Below are 19,409 nucleotides of genomic sequence, written 5' to 3'. Positions count from 1 at the left end.
TAAAAAAATATCGTCCATCTTATGTTTTAAGGAGAAAAAAAAATTGTGAAAAAATTTAGGAGAAATGGAAAACCCCAATTCAAGATAGAAAAAACCTCCAAATGGGAGAAATACTTACGGTGCATTTGGTGAAAAATAAAGGGGATACAAGAAGAGGAAAAATGAGGAAGTTATACTAAAGGTTGTTTAACTGATATGAATTAAAGAAGGTAGAAGTAAAGATATTAGGTAAAAATAAGTAAATAAATAAACTTTTTCACATTTTTTCAAATGTATATGTACAATTGATTATGATATTATATATATATATATATATATATATATATATATATATATATATATGAATTCATTTGCTCTAAAAATAAATTTATTTATATTTATTCTATTGAATATATGATTATTTGTACATTTTAAAAGTCAATTGAACAGAAAAAAAAAAAACCTAATTTCGTTGTTATTGTTCAAACTTGGCTACCTACTAGCCCAGTGAACATAGTCAAGGTACAGTCCAATAAGAATAAAGTATACAAATTGTTCTTGGCATCTCCAATTCTCCACTACCTACCACGTAATGAAGGTATAAAAGGAGAAAGAAGGAGGGAAAATGAAGAGAAGGAAAAGTAATGATGGGTAAGAGGAAGGTCCTAGTGGTGGGTGGAACAGGGTACATAGGGAGAAGAATAGTGAAGGCAAGCCTAGCAGTGGGGCATGAAACGTACGTGATGCAAAGGCCAGAGTTGGGACTCCAGATAGAGAAGGTGCAGATGCTGCTACGGTTCAAGAAGCAAGGTGCTCGCATCGTTGAGGCCTCTTTTTCTGACCACAAGAGCCTCGTGGATGCGGTCAAGAAGGTCGATGTTGTAATCAGCGCCATCTCTGGGGTTCACATCAGGACCCACTGCATCACGCTGCAGCTCAAACTTGTTCAGGCCATCACAGAAGCTGGGAATGTTAAGGTTTCATTTTCTTCCCTCTTTTTTTTTAATCAAAACATGGCTAAATTTTTATTTAAATTCGAAAATGATGATATGAACTTACTTATGATAGTAGATTTAAAAATAGCAAATGCACTAGTTCAAGGTTTAGTTTTATGTGGCTCAAAATTTTTTTTTATGTTTATCAATAATTATGTTAAAAAAATGTTATATATAATGATATACAAAAATTAAAGTGTCATTATAAATAATTCTGACTTCTTTATGTCAAATTTTATTTCTTATGTTTAAGACTTTTTTTGTTATTTTTTTTTATATTTTACACATTTTAAGTAATATTAATTTTTTTCTACATATACTTTTCTTTAACGATTGCTATTTTATTGTGTAAAAAAAATACAATTGTTATTCTGACTCCATCTTTACTCTTGTTTTGTTAAAATATTAAATGAGAATATTTTCGGCTTAATACACTAATATTTAATATTTTTTTAAAGAGTGTAAAATAATCTTAAACATATAAAAAAAAATATCTATATTATGGCCGGTGAGAGACTGTCTTGATTATAATGAAATTATTAAAATTTTAACTGAAAAAGTTGTTCAAATTATTACATATTTTTTTTTCGTCCCTGGAGTATCGACCGTCCATAGCAGTGACTAATCTCCTCGCTATGTTGAAGGCACCTTAAAGGGTAAGATAGCTGATCCCAAGATTTAACGCGGCTACATACACAAGGCAGGATTCGAACTCCTGACCTTGCTTAAGCGTGGATCAACCCCTATCGCTGAACTACACGCTTAGGGTTATATTATTACATATATTAGTTAATAAGTAAAATATAAAAAATGATAATCATTACATATTACAAGTATTTTTTCTCTTTCCCTGTATAGCGTTTCTTGCCTTCGGAATTTGGGGTAGACCCATCAAGGATGGGAGATGCATTAGAGCCAGGAAGGGTAACATTTGAAGATAAAATGGCTGTAAGGAAAGCAATAGAGGAAGCCAACATCCCTTTCACTTACATCTCTGCAAATCTTTTTGCTGGTTACTTTGCTGGTAGCCTCTCTCAGATGGGCTCTTTTCTGCCTCCAAGGGACAAGGTGCATCTCTTTGGAGATGGTAATCAAAAAGGTACCTTTATAATTCTAATATGATTTTCATCAAATCAAAATAATTATCTTTTATTTTATATTAAATTGTTATTTTGTTTCTTCGTTTAATATAATTTGTTCAACTAGTTCCTCTATTATTAAAAAAAAAAATTAATTTGGCCTCTTGATTTTTATAAATGATACAATGTGATTATTTTTGTCTAATTAATAATAATATTTTGAACTTTTATATAAATGTAGTAATAACATGTCATAAGTGTTGCTTATTTTATTGTGATACTTCTACAAAAAGTTAATATTGTTGGTCTCAATTGATTAGAAATGACCACATTGTATGAATTTCTTAAAATTAAGAGAATCAATCTTTTAATAGTATATTTAATTTGATCTTTCATATAAAAATTATACAATATGATTTTCATCAAATAAAATAATTATCTTTTACTTTATATTAAATTATTCTTTTGTTCTCTTATTTTATATAATTTGTTTAATTTAGTCTCTCTATTATTAAAATATTTCTAATTTTTAAAAGTGATGCTATGTGATTATTTTTGTCCAATTAATACTAATAGTTTAAACTTTTGTACAAGTAACAACATGTCACCCGTGTTATTTTTTTTATTTATTATTTTTATTGTGTCACTTGTACTAGAAGTTAATGTTGTAGATCTCAGTTGAGTAGAAATGATCACATCGGTTGTATGATGTTTTTAAATTAAGGATCAAATTAAATATTTTAATAATAAAATGATCAATTTAAATAAATAAAATTAAATGAGAAATCAAAAGAGTAATTTAATCATTAGTGTATCAATAAAATGGTTTATAATTTGACATTTTGTGACGATTGCAGCTGTTTTTCTGGATGAAGATGATGTTGCAACATATACAATCAAGACAATAGATGATCCAAGAACCCTAAACAAAACATTGTACCTAAGGCCACCACAAAATATTCTCTCCCAAGCAGAGCTTATTGGAATTTGGGAGAAACTTATTGGAAAAGAACTGGAGAAGACATATATAACCCCAGAAGGCTTTCTTACAACATTGAAAGGTAACACATTCAATATTTATTTGGAAAGTAACATTTTTTTCTTAGACAATTTGTGATTTCTTATTTTGTGAATTTGATGTGCAGGGTTGGATTATAAACTTCAAGTGGGGATTGGGCACTTCTATCATATATTCTACGAGGGATGTTTAACAAATTTTGAAATTGGAGAGGATGGAGAAGAAGCATCTCTGCTTTATCCTGAAGTGAATTACACACGCATGGATGAATACCTAAAGACTTATGTGTAAAAGGAATCCATTCTATATGAGTTTTGTGATTCAGACATGAACACGGTGTTTAGATAAAATAAACTTCATTTAAGTACATTATTTTGTGCTTATAACTCGATGAGGAAACTGGATTTTTCAGATCTTGAAATGCCAACGAGTTTAATTACTTTATTAGTTAAGTAATCCGTGCAAAGGCACATTTGGTTATTAATTTGAATATCATCATTTTTCTTAATACACCTTATAAAATAAGAATAAGTATTGATAAAAGACATTTATGTTTAATGAGAACAAAAACAGATTGTTGTTTGAACACCTTATCAAAATTGCAAAATCTTAAATAAGTAGGTATATTTGAGCGGGAGAAAATATCAAACAGACTAAAACTAAAACTATGCATGAAAATTTAACATAGGCGAAACAACTTCATGGAGTAAATATCGGTTATCCAAAAAAAAAAAAATTTTATGGTCAAACTTCGACACTCACTAACATATTTATCCTATAAATAAATAAATAAAGCTTATCAAAAGATTTGACCATAAATGGTGAATTAAATTTGATATTTTGTTATGCATTATAATTATATATCAGATTAACGTAGTCAATGACAACTTGTAATAATTCAATACATTAGAAATGATTATTAAAACAACTTTCATCTAAGATTTAAATGAGTAAAAGTTTAGACATGATGCATATTCAAATGGGAAAGGTCATTACAAGTTAGTTAATTAATTAATTTTTTTTTGTTAAATTCATGTTAAAAATGGTAAAGGTTGATACCAAACATGATCCAAATATAATATTGTAGTTAGTTTTGGATTAGGTAAATAATATCTGTTATAAATTTTTGAAGACCTCTTTGAAGACAACATTGGTGATTGTTTAATGGTTTTCTATCTTTGTCATGGATTAAAATCTTGAATATAAATTTAGATTGAACTCGAGAAATTGCCACATATAACTATCTATGACTAAAGACTGGTTTAAGCAAGTATAATCCAACATTTTCCAATGATTGACCTTGTAATTTATTGTTTGTCATGGCCTATGGGACAAGGATAGAAAATTGTTTTCTAGTAAGTTGGAATGACCATGGAGATTGAGAAGGAGACATGGACATCCTAGGTATGTAGTTTATGTTCCCTGATTTTTTATCTGTCATAACTCTTGCTTCAATGATATGATTAGCTAGTCTTGTGACGATCAACCTAGTACCATTCCATAAGCCTTCAAATTGATCTATATTCATTAATTGCATATCGTACCCTTAAAACACTTTTACGTATATGATGAATGTCAAACAAAATCTATGCATTATCATATCATGTTATCACATCATTTCACTATCAACTAATCTCATATCATATAATCATAAATTGTTCTCAATATAGAAATTAACAATTTAACTAAATCAATTAAATATTAGCAATCAATGGCATAAGGAATTGCATCACTACAAATTATACATAGCTCACAAGCATATCAATAACATACTCACATACCACAATTGATCATCATCATTAATTAGTACAATGATTACACATGTTTGTTGTTCAATAAAACAATTACACAACATCATTTGATACACCTCAAGATAAAATCATTATGAGATCGTCTAATCATTTGTTAACACCTCAATCATAATTACTAAGAGATCAATGTCATTAAACATTTAAATCATTGCATAACTAGCCTAGCAGCCTTATCAATATCAAATGTAAGTCCTTAGACACCACTATCATTAAAATACCTCAAATCGTTAACAATCAACTTACATAATAACTTATTAACAATTAGTTACTCCCATGATTTATCTTTCATAGAAATTGATATAGGCACCCCAAACCATCCATAAGATCAAATACTTAAAAGGTAAAGTTAATCATCATCACCATATAGTCACAAACTATATTTTCATAACTTAATCTTCTAGGACATTAGGTGGTTCGAACACCTTATCTAAAGCTATATATATGCTATCAAATTGAGCTTAATTTTCATAGAAATATAAGATAATTATCTCTAATTTCTATGTTGACTTCTAAAGTTAATTATGTCATTTACTATTTTTTAAAAAAATACAAAACTACATCATTTTAGCCTAAATCTGACAGTTTGGCATTCACTCACTAATTTAATAATCACTCGAGTTCTAAACCTCATTTTTAAGTGATTAAAATGACATTTGAAAGCTAATATTTAAGGCTACCACTTTCATGAAGACCACGAAAGCATATTATGTCATCTACTCACTTAAGAGAGTCAATCTTTCACTTAAGCAAGATTAGCTCACTAGGAGCCAATGTTGAGCGATTAGCTCGCTTGGAGTAAGGTAAAAACTTGCTTGAAACAAGAATTACTTGAAACTCTCTATTAAGACTCGCTTGAGGGAGCCTAAGGCCGCTTGAGATGAAATTAATTCTTCTTAGAGAGAGACTATGATAGCTTGAAGCAAAATACGACAGTCTCAAATGCAAAATTATATTGTTCATGGATTTCTAACCTTCCTTATACCATTCCTTGCACCTCCAACCCAAATCCAATAAGTAAGAATACCCCATAGGTTACGTTACCCTTCTAAAAGGTACAATTTACACATAAATACATACTCAAGCACTATAAGAATTGTGATTTTTTGTGACTAAAATAGTGATAAAAGTAAAACTTGTCACGAATAATATATCATTAATGACTAAATTTTATTTTGTCACTAGTGTTATTTACAATAATGATGAAAAAATAAGTTGTCACTGTAATCTTATTAATATTGACTAAAATATGTTTTCACAAAAATTTGACATTAATATCTATAAATTTTGTTTTCTTAATTTAAAATTGTCACTAATACAAATTTTAATTAAACATAAAAAAATATATTAACTATGACAAATATTTTAATTCATTTGTGATTATTATAAAAATTATGATTTATTTTTAATTACAAGTGACAAATTATTCATCATAGAAAATATGAAGTGTTTATATGAATATTTAATGTTATTCTATTAGCAAGTTATTAAAATCTAATTGAAGTAGTCAATTCTACAATAAACTCATTCAGTCACTAATTAACCCTTTAATCCTCAAAAACTCAATTAATGTAAAAATAGAGGAACCCAAATTGAATTACCAAATTAATGAATATTAGAAAATATATCAATGTCTTAAACATGATTTGAACTTGACTCTTTTCAATTACTACTATCGTTGATTTATGTTTTAATCTTTATTTCTCTATATACTTATTTTTATAATTAACAATCTATTAATTTTTATTTAAAATTAATATTATGACACAATTTAAATTATTTATTATAAATTTTATATTTTAAATAATAATTTATATTTTAAAATGTTTATTTTTATTATTTGTAATGATAATATAATTTATAAAATTATAAATACTTATTTATTACATATTAAAAATTATTTATATATAAATACTTATAATGAGTAATACATAAATTAAAATATTTGTCAAATAATAATGAATAATTTTTTTAGTTTATTTGAATATTAAGATTAAAATAATCTTATGTTATTTGTTATACGAGATTAATTTGATCATTATTTTATTCTTTAAATTATAATATAAATTAAAATGTATATATTAATAGTGAACGAAAGTATTTTAAAGTATTTTTTTATTTTTTATCTAATTCAATTCTTTCATTAATCATGTTTATTTATAAATTTAATTTTAATATTTTAAATAAATTATTAATAATTAATTTAATATATTTATTTATCTTAAATCTAAAATATAATTATTATATTTAAAAATATTTATTAATATTGATTTTAAACATAATTTATATATTAAAATATAATATTTATTTATATTAAAATTTTAGTATTAAAAATAACCAATAAACATGAGTTGTTTTTTTTTGTCCAAGTGAGAGTTGAGCCCTACACCTTTAAAAAGTTAAGAGAAGAAAATAACCACTAAACTAAAGCTAATTTTATATTTTTAAGTGAAAGTTGTTAGTTATAAAAAAAAATTAGTATAAAATTAAAAAAAAATGTATTTATCCTTATTTTATTTTTTATTATCAAACATTAATAAAATATTAATTTAAAATATTAACTAATTATATCATAATATTTTCATATCAAATTTAAAATAAATTATTAACTATAAAAAATATCAAGATCATATAGTAAATTGTTGATAAGATTCTAGTTAAATAATTTAAAATACTTACTTAATTTTTCAACTATATTCTTATCAATTAATTTGTTCTATTTCTAATCAATTTTTCTCTATATTAATTATTAGTAAAATTTAAATTATATATTATCTCTTATAATACTGATTTAAATTTTAAAACATTATTTTTGTACTTAATAATTTTGTTTATATTATATAATATCAGTAAACTATAAATATTGTTTGATGATAACATACATAGTTAAAATAGTAGTTATCTTCGTATAGTAGTATATTAATATATTAATTATATTCAATTTATTTATTTCTTACTATTTATATATCAAATTAAATATTTGATTCATTATCTCTGTCAATTTATTGTTGTCTATATAAATTAAATAGTAAAATTTTTTAATTTTATTAATGATTTTTTAAAATAAGTATTGCTAGAAAAATTATAATACCATATATATGAATTTAAATATAATCTATACTGAAAACAATATAAGGATTGGATTATAACGTTAGGCTCGTACATTTGAAAAAGTTAGCAATACAATAAATATATGTAATTAAAAAAATACTAAACATAATAATCATTGTAACATCTTCAATTTTCTATTAATATAATTATTTAATTATTATTTTTTATATATTTAATGGTTTATTTTCTTATAAATACTTTAATTAAATAAAAAAAAGTTATAAAATATTTTAGAGACTTTTAATAATTATAAATGTTTTTAATTAAATAATAAATATTTGTGAAAATTATTTTGTATAATATTTATTATAGAAATGTGTATTTTTATGATATTTCGTTATAATAAATATTTGGAAAAAAATGTGTTTTTGTTATAATTGTTTATATATTTTATTTTAATTATAATTATGTTGGAAGAAATATATTTATTTTATATATTATATATTTATTAATTATTAATTATGCATTTTGTTATAATTATTTGGGTTGAGAGAAATATGTTTATTCAATATATTATTTATTTATGTTTTAATATTTTGTGGAAGAAAAAAATAACTATGGTTAAAGTATTTTTATTGAAGGGTTAAGTGTAGTTAAGAATCTAAAAATGGTATTACAACAATTCTTTTTTAGCTCTAAAGAATGGGAAGGAGAACCAGAGTACGTAGAAGAACACCCGAAGATTTATGTACTTCATCAAGCATTCATTATCGAGGTAAGGGAAGAGTGAGTAATCTCGCTCTAGGACATGAGATAATTCATGAGATTTATGTTGCATGCGATGTATGAAGGGGAAACCCTATTGCTTTGCATTGGTAATTTGTTGTTTGTTCCATGACTCCTTAACTTCCTTATTGACGTTAATTGTAATTTTTGATAGTTAATTTGGAGTGATGAGCCCTCTTGATATGATTTGAGTTACCCATGAGAACCCTAAGGGAATGCATTTGGGAAATTGTATGAGGACATATTATGAGTATGAAATTATGTAAAATTGAGATTTAATGAGTTATTGATGGTATAATAGAGTAATATTAAGCTTTAATCTATGTTTTTACTGATTGGATTGGGAGAAGAGTTTGAATATGAGTTATGCCTAGTGCTGAAAATTCTAGTAAGAACATACCTAGGTATTTATATGATTTCTTTATATGTGATTAATGAAATTGAATTATTATTATTGGATTAGAAAGTACAGATTTGGGGCTACAGTTTAGACTCAAGAATCACATAAAAATGTTAAGGAATGATCGAGTTATGTGAGTTAAAAGATGAACGTCATATTTTGTGTGCAAAATGTAACATATGTATGTTGTAAGCCTTTCTAGTATACCTAAATGGTAGAATTAGGTTTTGTAATCTTCATAAACATTGTAGCCTTGGATGATATCTTCCAGATTCCATTGGAATTACCTAAAAAAGAGGTTTAGAACTCAAGTTATGATCAAATTAGTAAGTAGAGGTGAAGTTGTCAAATTTAGGCTAAAATGTTACGATTTTGTATTTTTTTTAAAAAATAGTAGATGGCATCATTAGCTCTTGAGGTCAACATAGAAAATGGATATAACTATCTTATCTTTCTAATAAAATTAAGATCAACTTAATATCATTTATATAGCTCGAGATAAGATGTTTGGATCACATGATATCTTATAAGGTTAAGTTGTGGAAATGTAGTTGTGAATGAGGATGATGAATAGTTTTACCCTTTAAGTATTTGATCTTATAAATGGTTTGAGGTACTTATATAAATTTTTAGAAAGGATGAATTATGGTATAAAACAATTATTAGTAAGTTATGATGTAAATTGATTGTTAATGACTTAAAGTGTTTTAATGATAGCAATGTCTAAGGACTTAATGTGTAGTAGTGATAAAGTTGTTAGACTAGTAATCAAATTGAGTTCCACTATCTTTAGAACAAAGATACACGTATTCTTTCAACAAGTCACTTATAGTTCAACCCTAAATATTCTTTGACTTATTTCTTCAAGCAACTACCTAAGTACCCTTTTTACAAGCTGCTCCAAGCTTAATAACCAAGTATTCATTTACAGATAAGTCTATCTAGGCACTACCTTACGACAATGGTTATAAAGATGTTGTTTTGTCTCACTTAGATATTATGCAACCAATATAGTATAATAAGCTTTGTACAAGAAAGAATGAAATTTATATACAAGTATGACTTACAAAACGTGTCTCTTTTTCTTTATAAACTTCAAATCTTCTTATATAGTAGCTTTAGAGAAGATAATTGTTGCAACACTTTGAATTCAACTTATAAGTTTGTTTCTTCTATCCTCAACTTCTTTCCTTATAATGAGAGATAACTATTGACTCATTTAATGCAAACATTAAATGTATTTTACCAAATGGTACCTTTTATCTAATAAGGAGGTTACTTATCATTTTTTCATACTAAACAAAACTCATAGAAACAATGTTAGTATAGAGCAGCAACAACGTTTTTATCTATTTTTCTTCGTGATTTCATGGATCTTCATCATTGGTTTTGATTGAAAATATGAGTTTGTTCTCTTTAACAAATTAATGATTTCTAAGATAGCTTTCTAGTTTAATATATTAAGAAATAAAACATTCAAATATATTTTGTCGTTAGTCTCGATAAATAATAAACATTTAATGTATATTTCATCTCATTTACGTTGAACAAACAATATGCATGTCTTACATTTTGTTTGATAATAATTTCTGAAGACATTAACATCAAAATTTCAAATCTTGAAAGATCTGAGATCAGCTTTTAACTTAACAAAGTATCCCACCAAATTGTTTCCATGTAAAGTAGGTGAAAATCTAACATTCTTAGATTAAAAAAAATATTTTACTACGATAAAAATATTATATCACCTTAATTTGCTTAGTTAATGCAATAAATAAGTTTACTTCTTAAATAATATTTATAAGCATTTCCAAAAATACTTATATCAAAAACTAATCATTCGTGGACATATTTAAGTATTGATTTTACCCTCTATCTCCAACATTGCTTAGAAATCCCTTCACATCTTTTTATGTACCCTCGGACCAACTCCATTACCTAATTTCTTAATTTGATATAACAAATTAAATAAATAATATTTATACACTAATAACATAAAGATTTTTTTTAATGTACTGATCCAATCCCTAATTATGTGATAACTTTTCAATTTTACAATAATTACTTTTCAAATCATACCTACCATAAATTTTGATTGGTTAACGGTATAAAAAAAGTCATACTTTGACAATACATTAAAATTAGACTTAATATTTGTTGACAAAAATTAGTCGGCACTTCCAACAATAAATATTTCGTATTACTGTCATGATTACCTAAAAAATAATTGGACTAATAACTTTTTAATGATTTGGTAACTACTTTCAATACAAAACCCTTCACATTACTTTCTATTTATTAATTTCTAAATCAATATCCACAAAACACTCAACAATAATATCTAAACTATAATAGACCATTATCATAATCAATAATAAATTAAAATGTTCACTTGAGATAACTATTAAAATCTATCTTTTTTCGGCGAGGCATATGATTCCTCTTTCTTCAAGTATTTCTCAAGTTGTATATTTGTACTTGTTTTGATGGAAATTTTAAAATGGCGCACACAAGTTTGTATATTTTAAAGCTATGTTAGACAACCTCTAAAGCCTTTTCTAAGGGCAGTTTCATCCAAATTCCTTCCAATGAACACAAGCTTGTTTATTCTCTTCTCGTTAGCTTCCCATGCTTTTCCTGGACAGCCATCCAACATGGATTGCACCCCCTGAAAGTATGAAGGAAAATGAGGTCAATCTGACTCAATTTTTTGATTTCTAGAAAATTTCAGTCTATAGGAAAGTGGGTGTTAGTAAATATGTTGCTAGCATTTCTCTAGTAGCATGATAGCATGTGCAAGAAGAGAACCTGCAACACATATCTTTGATCAGAACCATCCACAGACAAGACACCTTTCATTCTGTATAGGTCCTCTCCTTTTTCTTCAATCACTCTCTCAAGCCAATCGTCAACCTAGACCGTCATTTAAACCGAAAGTGAGAATAAAGCCATAACAAAAGCACCAAAGATGTGAAGGTTGAAATGAGGCATAAAGTATCAAACCTACAAAAACAACACGGTGATTTAAGATTATTTTATGAAGGGTTCGAATAAAAGAAACAATTACCTCATCAAGATCAAGAGTTCCCTCTGCAACAATACTGACACTGAAGACAGCAGAATCATGCACATGGTCGTGATGATGCTGATGATGATGCCCTTTGTGTTCTGTGGATATATTTGGAGAGATCAAGTCATGAAGAACCACAAGAAAAATGAGAAAACATTATAGAATCATTTTATCAATCAAATTGTGCAGACTTCGTTGTTATTATTATTATTGTTACTATTACTTAAGTAATAGTAGTAGTACTTTATTATAATCGTTATTATTATTAGATATTGTTAAAATCAGAAGAACACTGGTAGGATCATAGTTGTCAATCTTGGCTAGCAGAATGGAGCGGTCAACCTCAAAAATGAGATAGCGGGATTGCAGATAGTGGGATGACTGCTATTTTAATATTATATTTATATATTACATAATATATATATATAAAAAAAGCTAAAAAACAGAAAAATAATTCTAAATTCATGCAGTAATCAAGTTTAATAACCCATTGATGGTGTGGGACTAGGAGTGGGACCAGTTCCAGTAGCACCAGCCCCTAAGCTCTGAAATTTTGGTTGGGTCATGGTTCTGCTGATCACTAAAGAACAAACACGCACAAATAAAAAAAAATGAACAGAAAAAAAGAAGTGAACAACAAAAAAAGGGAAGAAAAAAATCACGAGAATGAGAAGAGAAAAAAATAGAAGAAAACAGAAAAAAGAACATAGAGAAAAAGAGAAAAAATATTGAAGGGAGAAGAGGACCAAAGAGAGAGAGTTCGAGAAGACGAAGTCCAAGAATATGTCCAAACAAAGAAGACAAAGAGAAGACGAACAAACATAGAGAAGATGCGCCAAGAGAGAGCCCAAGAACAGAAATGAGAGAGCATCGAAGAAGACGAGTCGAGTCTCGGAGGGACTAGGGTTGTGCTTGCTATTTGCACAAAGATGCCGCGTCGCACCCACTTTGCTTGCTATTTGAAACCACTCCGCTCCAGGTTAACATAGCTGCTCCAGGGTTAACGTAGCAGCACGGAGCCACTCCGCTCCGTGGTGCCGCGATTGCGGCTGCTATGGCCACTATTGACAACTATGGATAGAATAATAAAAGTTCCCATCCATTTCCTGTCCATTACACCCAGTATGCTCTGTGGCAGCTGTAGGAGCAGATCAGGGATGTCGATACAAAGAAACTTCTATAAATTAGCATATTTATAAGCTAATTAACTTTACTTTATAGAAAAAATCATTTCATTTTTACTTACTATTTTTTTTTCTCTTTAAGTACTTGGAGAAATTTACCAATCCATAAGAACCTATGATAACAGCTGTCCTGAACTTCACCTTCTTTTAATTTAAACATTTGTATACTAGGGATTTGAAGCCTTCTCCTATTTTAGCTAAATGAAGGTGTAATGCTTATTAATTTGATTTGCCTGATGAATGGTGATATGATATGACTATGGCTTGTTTTCGATAAACACCCTTTCAACGCACATTTCAGCCTTTGTTATTATCCCTATCTATTTCTTGCTTTCTACAGGTCTCACATCTTCTCAAGGACCCAACGTTCCTATTAATCCACAGCCATCAAATGAGATTGAGACTTTCTCAAATGATGAATATTATAGCTCTATTGCTTTTTCACCACCATTACTTTGTGAGTGGAGGGAACATCCTGCTTTGGATACTATATTAGACCGAGACAATGATTTTCATTTGCCGGATTGCCCCATCAGATCTATCTTTTGAACCTTCAGAAAGTCCCTCTTACTCGGGCAACAATTTAGATTGTGTTATCAGTTTTGATATTTCTTTAGGGTTTTTAATTTAATTTCATAAATAGGGTTTTCAATTTGGGCTTATTTATTCCTATTTGTTATCTAATGGTTTTATTTTAATGTGGATTACTTTATTTCATTTTAGAATATGTAATTAGGAATAACTTAAAAGAGAGTTGGCTACGTTGGATATATGGATTGATGTTTCCTTTGCTCAAAGTGTTTGAGACTTGAGTTGGAGGAGCACTCTGCCACAGAGGAGTACTCTAGGTTTATCAGGAGTGTACCATGCCAAGAGGAGTGTTTGTTGTCCTAAATCAGATACACATACACAAGACTAGAATTCTAATCGGAAGACGTCCACTTCATTATTTACTATTTCTGTATTATGCAATTCTACGTGATATTCAGTCAAATCTACAAGATCTATCAACAGCCTCTGTTATCCATTTGAATATCATTAGCCTTCTATGTGCAGCCAACTCTAACAACACAGTTGATAAAACAAATAAATATGTGGGACAACGTGTTTAGAAAAATTACCATGTTCAGAATCATCCTGATGGCTTGAAGAGGAGGGACATTCTCCAGGTACCTCCGATTCAATTCTGCAGTATCAAAGCCTTCTGATTGAAAAACAGAATTTTGAAGCAAATACAGAACATGTATAGATATGCATTGGGATTCATCAAACTTATAGCCATATTATCTAGGAAAGAAAAGGGAGGATGGCATGAAGGGATGCATCAATTACTATAATGTGAGCTTAAACATATAAATCAGCAATATGCTAGAAGATACAATTGAAGACCTATTACCTCTCAAGATCATATCCTCCCACACCCAGAACAAAGTCCATGTCAACAGATCCAAAATTAGCTTGCTTAATTTGTGCCATTCCGTTGATGTGCTAGCAACAATTCACAAAAATGAAGAACTACTTCCATCAGCACTATTTCTTGGGGAGCCAAATATATCCATACACAATGTTATAGAAGCTGATGAGAAAAACATATAAACAAAAATTAAAGGACAACAATCTGATACATTTCATCAAAAACAATTGGATCCATCAGAAAACATATAAACAAAAATCAAAAGACATCAATCTGATCCATTTAATAAAAATTAAAATTTCTCTCCCACTTTCTCTGACAAATGCACATTCATCATCATATCAAAATAACAGCATTACAAGGCTTTCATCAATCATAACAATTATCCCGTTCTTGAGAGGTGTTTATTTCACGGATTTTGAGTTCATTCTCAAGACAATCAGCTCTATCCATATTTGGAAAATCAGCAGGAGAGAACTAGTATCAAATATCAATCAACATGATAAACAAGGTTTTAGTACAGCATATTCAATACTTAATCTAATCCAATCTAACTATCAACCCCCCCCCCCCCCCCAATATCCATAATACACCAATTAAAAGTAGAAAAGTTTAGTATATCATTTGCTCATTTATCTTCTTGATAATTTTCAATTAAGTCCCTAAACTAAAACTTGGTAATTAGGTCCTTTATCTTTTTATATTTTTGTAATTTAGTCCAAGGTTAGAAATTTGCTTAAATCTGTGAAATTTAACAAAATATTCTTTATATCTTCATTCCTAGACAACCACATGGAAGATGAGTTAGAATTGCGATCTAATTTTAACAGGTATGGATTAAAAATCCCCTACTATTCCAAAAATTCTTATGATTAGGGAAATTACAAGGGAATTTTTACAAGTAGGAATTAAAATTAAAATTTGATACACATGGATGATGACGTGAGATAGTTATCTAATGTAGTTGTCTAGGTATAAAGATATAAAGAATATTTTGTGAAATTTCACAAATTGTAAGCAAATTTCTAATCACATGAACTAAATTAGAAAAATATAAAAAGATGAAAGACCTAATTATAATTGTTTTAGTTTAGGAACCTAATTAAAAATCCTCAAAAGGTTCAAGAACCAAATGATGTATTAAACCAATTAGAAATATAATCATAAAATATGGAGTCACCCTAGGGCATAATGAACTCTATGAAATTTGTACAGAAACTCACGTGCATATGTTCATTTCATCAACCTAGTTTGATGCTAATCCACATAATCTTTTTACTGGCTAGTTGCTACATAGAACTTTGTTACCATCCTAGTTCAACTAAGAAATACAATGTGTAGAGAACCATCAATTAACAGAAACGTACCTTAATTTTCTTGGTCAATATATTTAACTCAGATTCAGTAACCAAATCTATCTGCAAAAGCAAGTAAAAATAATCAGAATCTAGAAACACATACTAACACATATTTTAGTAAACAATATCGGAACAAAAGAAAGTTGAAGAGCACACAGATATACTATCAGAGAATCTTAAAGGCAGAAGCATACCTTGTTTAAAATAATACGATCAGCATATGCAACTTGTTCTACTGCCTCGTTAACCACAAATCTTGGTTTCACTTCATTTAAATGTTTCATGGCATGCTTGCAGTCAACCAAAGTCACAACTCCATCCAGCTTCACATGCTGTGAGACCAGCTCATCACTGCAAAATGTTTCAATAACAGGAGCTGGTTTTGCAAGGCCTGCAAAATGAAAAATAAATTCTCCAGTCAACTGTTTCATACACCAGATGGATGAATACTTTCATTTCAGTTACTCATTTATTTTCACTTTTTCTTCAACACGTGATCCAAAAGTCCCAAACACAATGAATTTCAGATCCCACAAGAATAAAACAAACTTAACAACTTGATCCGTTTAGTTTCAACTTGCCATTAAATATCCAACCTCCACCACCTCAATCCCACCCCACTACATAAGTTCCTTTAACTACATGAACAATTTACAAACCTGTAGTTTCAATAACAATATGATCAAACTTGTCTCGCTTTTTCTTAACCAGCTCCAACAGCATTTTAACCAGATCTCCTCGTACAGTACAGCAGAGGCAGCCATTGTTAACCATGATGATTTCTTCACTCGCAGAAGAATGACTAGCAACCAGTGACCCATCAATATCAACCTCACCAAACTGCATTTACACCAAATAGACAATTTCACAAATAACTATAAGCCCATATTATCACAAGGGAAAATCCACTAAAACACTCCAAGCACTCACATTCTTCGCTTAACTGCTCCAAATAAATAACACTCGGAACAATATCATTGGAAAAAGCCGCACATTTTGTAATGCCGCAGTGATACATGGACCAAAATATTTATCAAAACTCTTAAAATAAGACGAAATTACTGAAATTAAGAAATTTTCAATTAAACATAACAAGGCCATCATCAAATTACATGGAACTTCACACAAATACAGATCAAACTCGATACCTCATTTTCAATGACCGCTATCCGCTTTCCATGTTGGGATGTGAGAATATGATTAAGGAGAGTAGTCTGCATTACCCAAAACTCAGTTATAACACATTCAATCGATGAAAAGAAAACATAAAATAGAGTAAGAAATGTTTCAAATTTTTTTAATTTATAATTTCGTCGTCATAAACCAAACAGGCCCTTACCTTTCCAGAGCCAAGAAAGCCAGTTATGACGGTGGCGGGAACGCGATTATCGAGGGCAAGCGAAGCAGCTTCGTGGAGACTGAGGTCTGGGGCAGAGACCATGCCTCGGAATGTTCCAGAATAAGGGTTACGAAATTGACGAGGGTCGGAGCCAGGGGCAACATAGGAATGGGAATGGAAGGTTCTGATTGAATGAAGCGCAGTGCGAGATTGAAAGTGTTGGAAAAGGGTTTTGGTTGAGATTCTCAGAGTCGTGTACCTTGTCGCCATTTTTTCCCGGAATGTGCTTAAACCCTAACCGGGGGTTTATTATTTGGATGTATATAACTCGGTAGCATGTTGGTTAATCACGATAATTGTTGTAAACCTTATAGTATCAAATCTTATAAATAAAAAAATTTAATATATATGCTTCGCTGTTTGTGATCCTTTTATGATTATACCCAGATTCGAACAAAAGATCTTATACATTTTATATTAATCTATTTTCATTAATTCGACCCTATAAATTGATGTGTAATTCAATTCGTTAAACATATTTTTTTTTTCTTCTTCTTCTTTTTTTTTTTTTTTTTGGTGAAAATTACACTTTTCTTTACTTAAAAGTAATTGAAAGTATCTTAATATTTATTCCGATTTTGAATATAAGCAAAAAAGAAAATATCATATATATGTTGGTTTCAAAACTCAAATATAAGCAAAATTTAAATTTTTTCTCTATTCAATTTTGTCATCTTTAAAATACATGTTTATTTAATTAACAAATATAAACTTAGAACAATCTTATATTTTTGTAAAACCTTTCAAAGATTTTAGAATCAAAGGTCATCGTCATATTAGAAGCTCGCAACTTCAAGACTATCATTCTTGATAAACTTTTAGGAGCTCTAATAATTCATAAAGTTCATTTGATCAATAAAGATCATATCAAAGCAAATGACTCTATTGCTTTAAGGACTAGTAAATCAAGCAAGAGAAAAGAAAAAGATAAAGTTCTAAAGGTTGAATTAGAGTCTTGTAACTCAGATGAAAGTTTTGCTAACTCGATAGATAACTAGATTTCTCTCATATCCAAAAAAGTTTAAGAACATACTAAAGAAAAAAGGAAGATTACAAAACTTCTATAAAAAGAAGGACAAGTTCAAGAAGTCTATGCAAGATGAAAACAAGGAGTTCATCTACCATGAGTATAAGAAGCCTAAGCACGTAAAGGTTAAATGTTCTACACTTAGAAAGTGATGGACCAGTAAAAAGAAGGTCAAGAAAAGTATGATGACTACATGAGAAGACCTAGATAGCAACCGTTCATATGATGAAAAAACCAACATTTATAGAATTAGAGGTAACTTTTGACTTTGATTAATGTCCTTTTAATAATTTTGATGAGGAGAAGATATCTTATGAAACTCTTTTGGCAAATTCTCATATGATCTTCCTTATGTATTAAAAGTTTAAAGAAAAATGTAAAAAAGTCTTACAAGAAGAAAATGAAAAACTTATGAAAGATCTGTCAAACACTACTAGAGAGGTTCGAACTCTCAAACAAGAGATTACTATCAATGAACTACCTAAGGTTACATAATTATAAGCTAAAAACGTACAATTTAAAAAAGATCTTGCAAAATTTGTTGAGAGATCTTCTAAGATGAATATGCTTCTAAAGCATTGAAGACTTTCGTATGACAAAAGTGGTCTCTGGTTTAAAATCACACAATTTACCGTACCTTAAAAACAAAAAACGTAATTAAGACTTTAACTTTCTTTCGTATTGAAAAACCTTCAAAATCATCTTTTTTCCCTATCTCTTTCTTTCCTTTCAATTGACTTCCTAAACCAAACATACCCTATTGTGAAATGGCAATCCTTGTACCCTTTGCAATGGCATGAAAACTAGTCATAATTCAATGCAATGGGTAGCAGCATTGTTC

General features: G+C 28.7%; 2 protein-coding genes across 2 annotated transcripts; one reads left to right on the top strand and one right to left on the bottom strand.

Moving 5' to 3' along the window:
* Positions 1-557: 557 nt before the first annotated feature.
* Positions 558-3,523, top strand: LOC109806363 (isoflavone reductase homolog). The gene is made up of 4 exons (XM_020368736.3): positions 558-956; positions 1,833-2,073; positions 2,911-3,114; positions 3,199-3,523. The coding sequence occupies exons 1-4, from the start codon at positions 624-626 to the stop codon at positions 3,360-3,362; spliced, it is 942 nt and encodes a 313-aa protein (XP_020224325.1). The 5' UTR covers positions 558-623; the 3' UTR covers positions 3,363-3,523.
* A 7,928-nt stretch (positions 3,524-11,451) lies between these two features.
* LOC109806807 (uncharacterized) lies at positions 11,452-17,860 on the bottom strand. The gene is made up of 10 exons (XM_020369305.3): positions 17,482-17,860; positions 17,291-17,356; positions 16,802-16,982; positions 16,337-16,533; positions 16,152-16,202; positions 14,767-14,858; positions 14,492-14,556; positions 12,184-12,284; positions 11,925-12,029; positions 11,452-11,784 (listed from the first exon to the last, which is right to left on the bottom strand). Exons 1-10 carry the CDS (start codon positions 17,749-17,751, stop codon positions 11,647-11,649), a joined length of 1,266 nt encoding a protein of 421 aa, XP_020224894.1. The 5' UTR covers positions 17,752-17,860; the 3' UTR covers positions 11,452-11,646.
* Between the last annotated feature and the right edge of the window lie 1,549 nt (positions 17,861-19,409).

Source organism: Cajanus cajan, chromosome 5 (genome assembly GCF_000230855.2).
Source record: "Cajanus cajan strain Asha chromosome 5, NIPB_CcT2T_4, whole genome shotgun sequence".
Taxonomy (NCBI): domain Eukaryota; kingdom Viridiplantae; phylum Streptophyta; class Magnoliopsida; order Fabales; family Fabaceae; genus Cajanus; species Cajanus cajan.
This window is presented reverse-complemented; position numbering and strand designations above follow the sequence as displayed.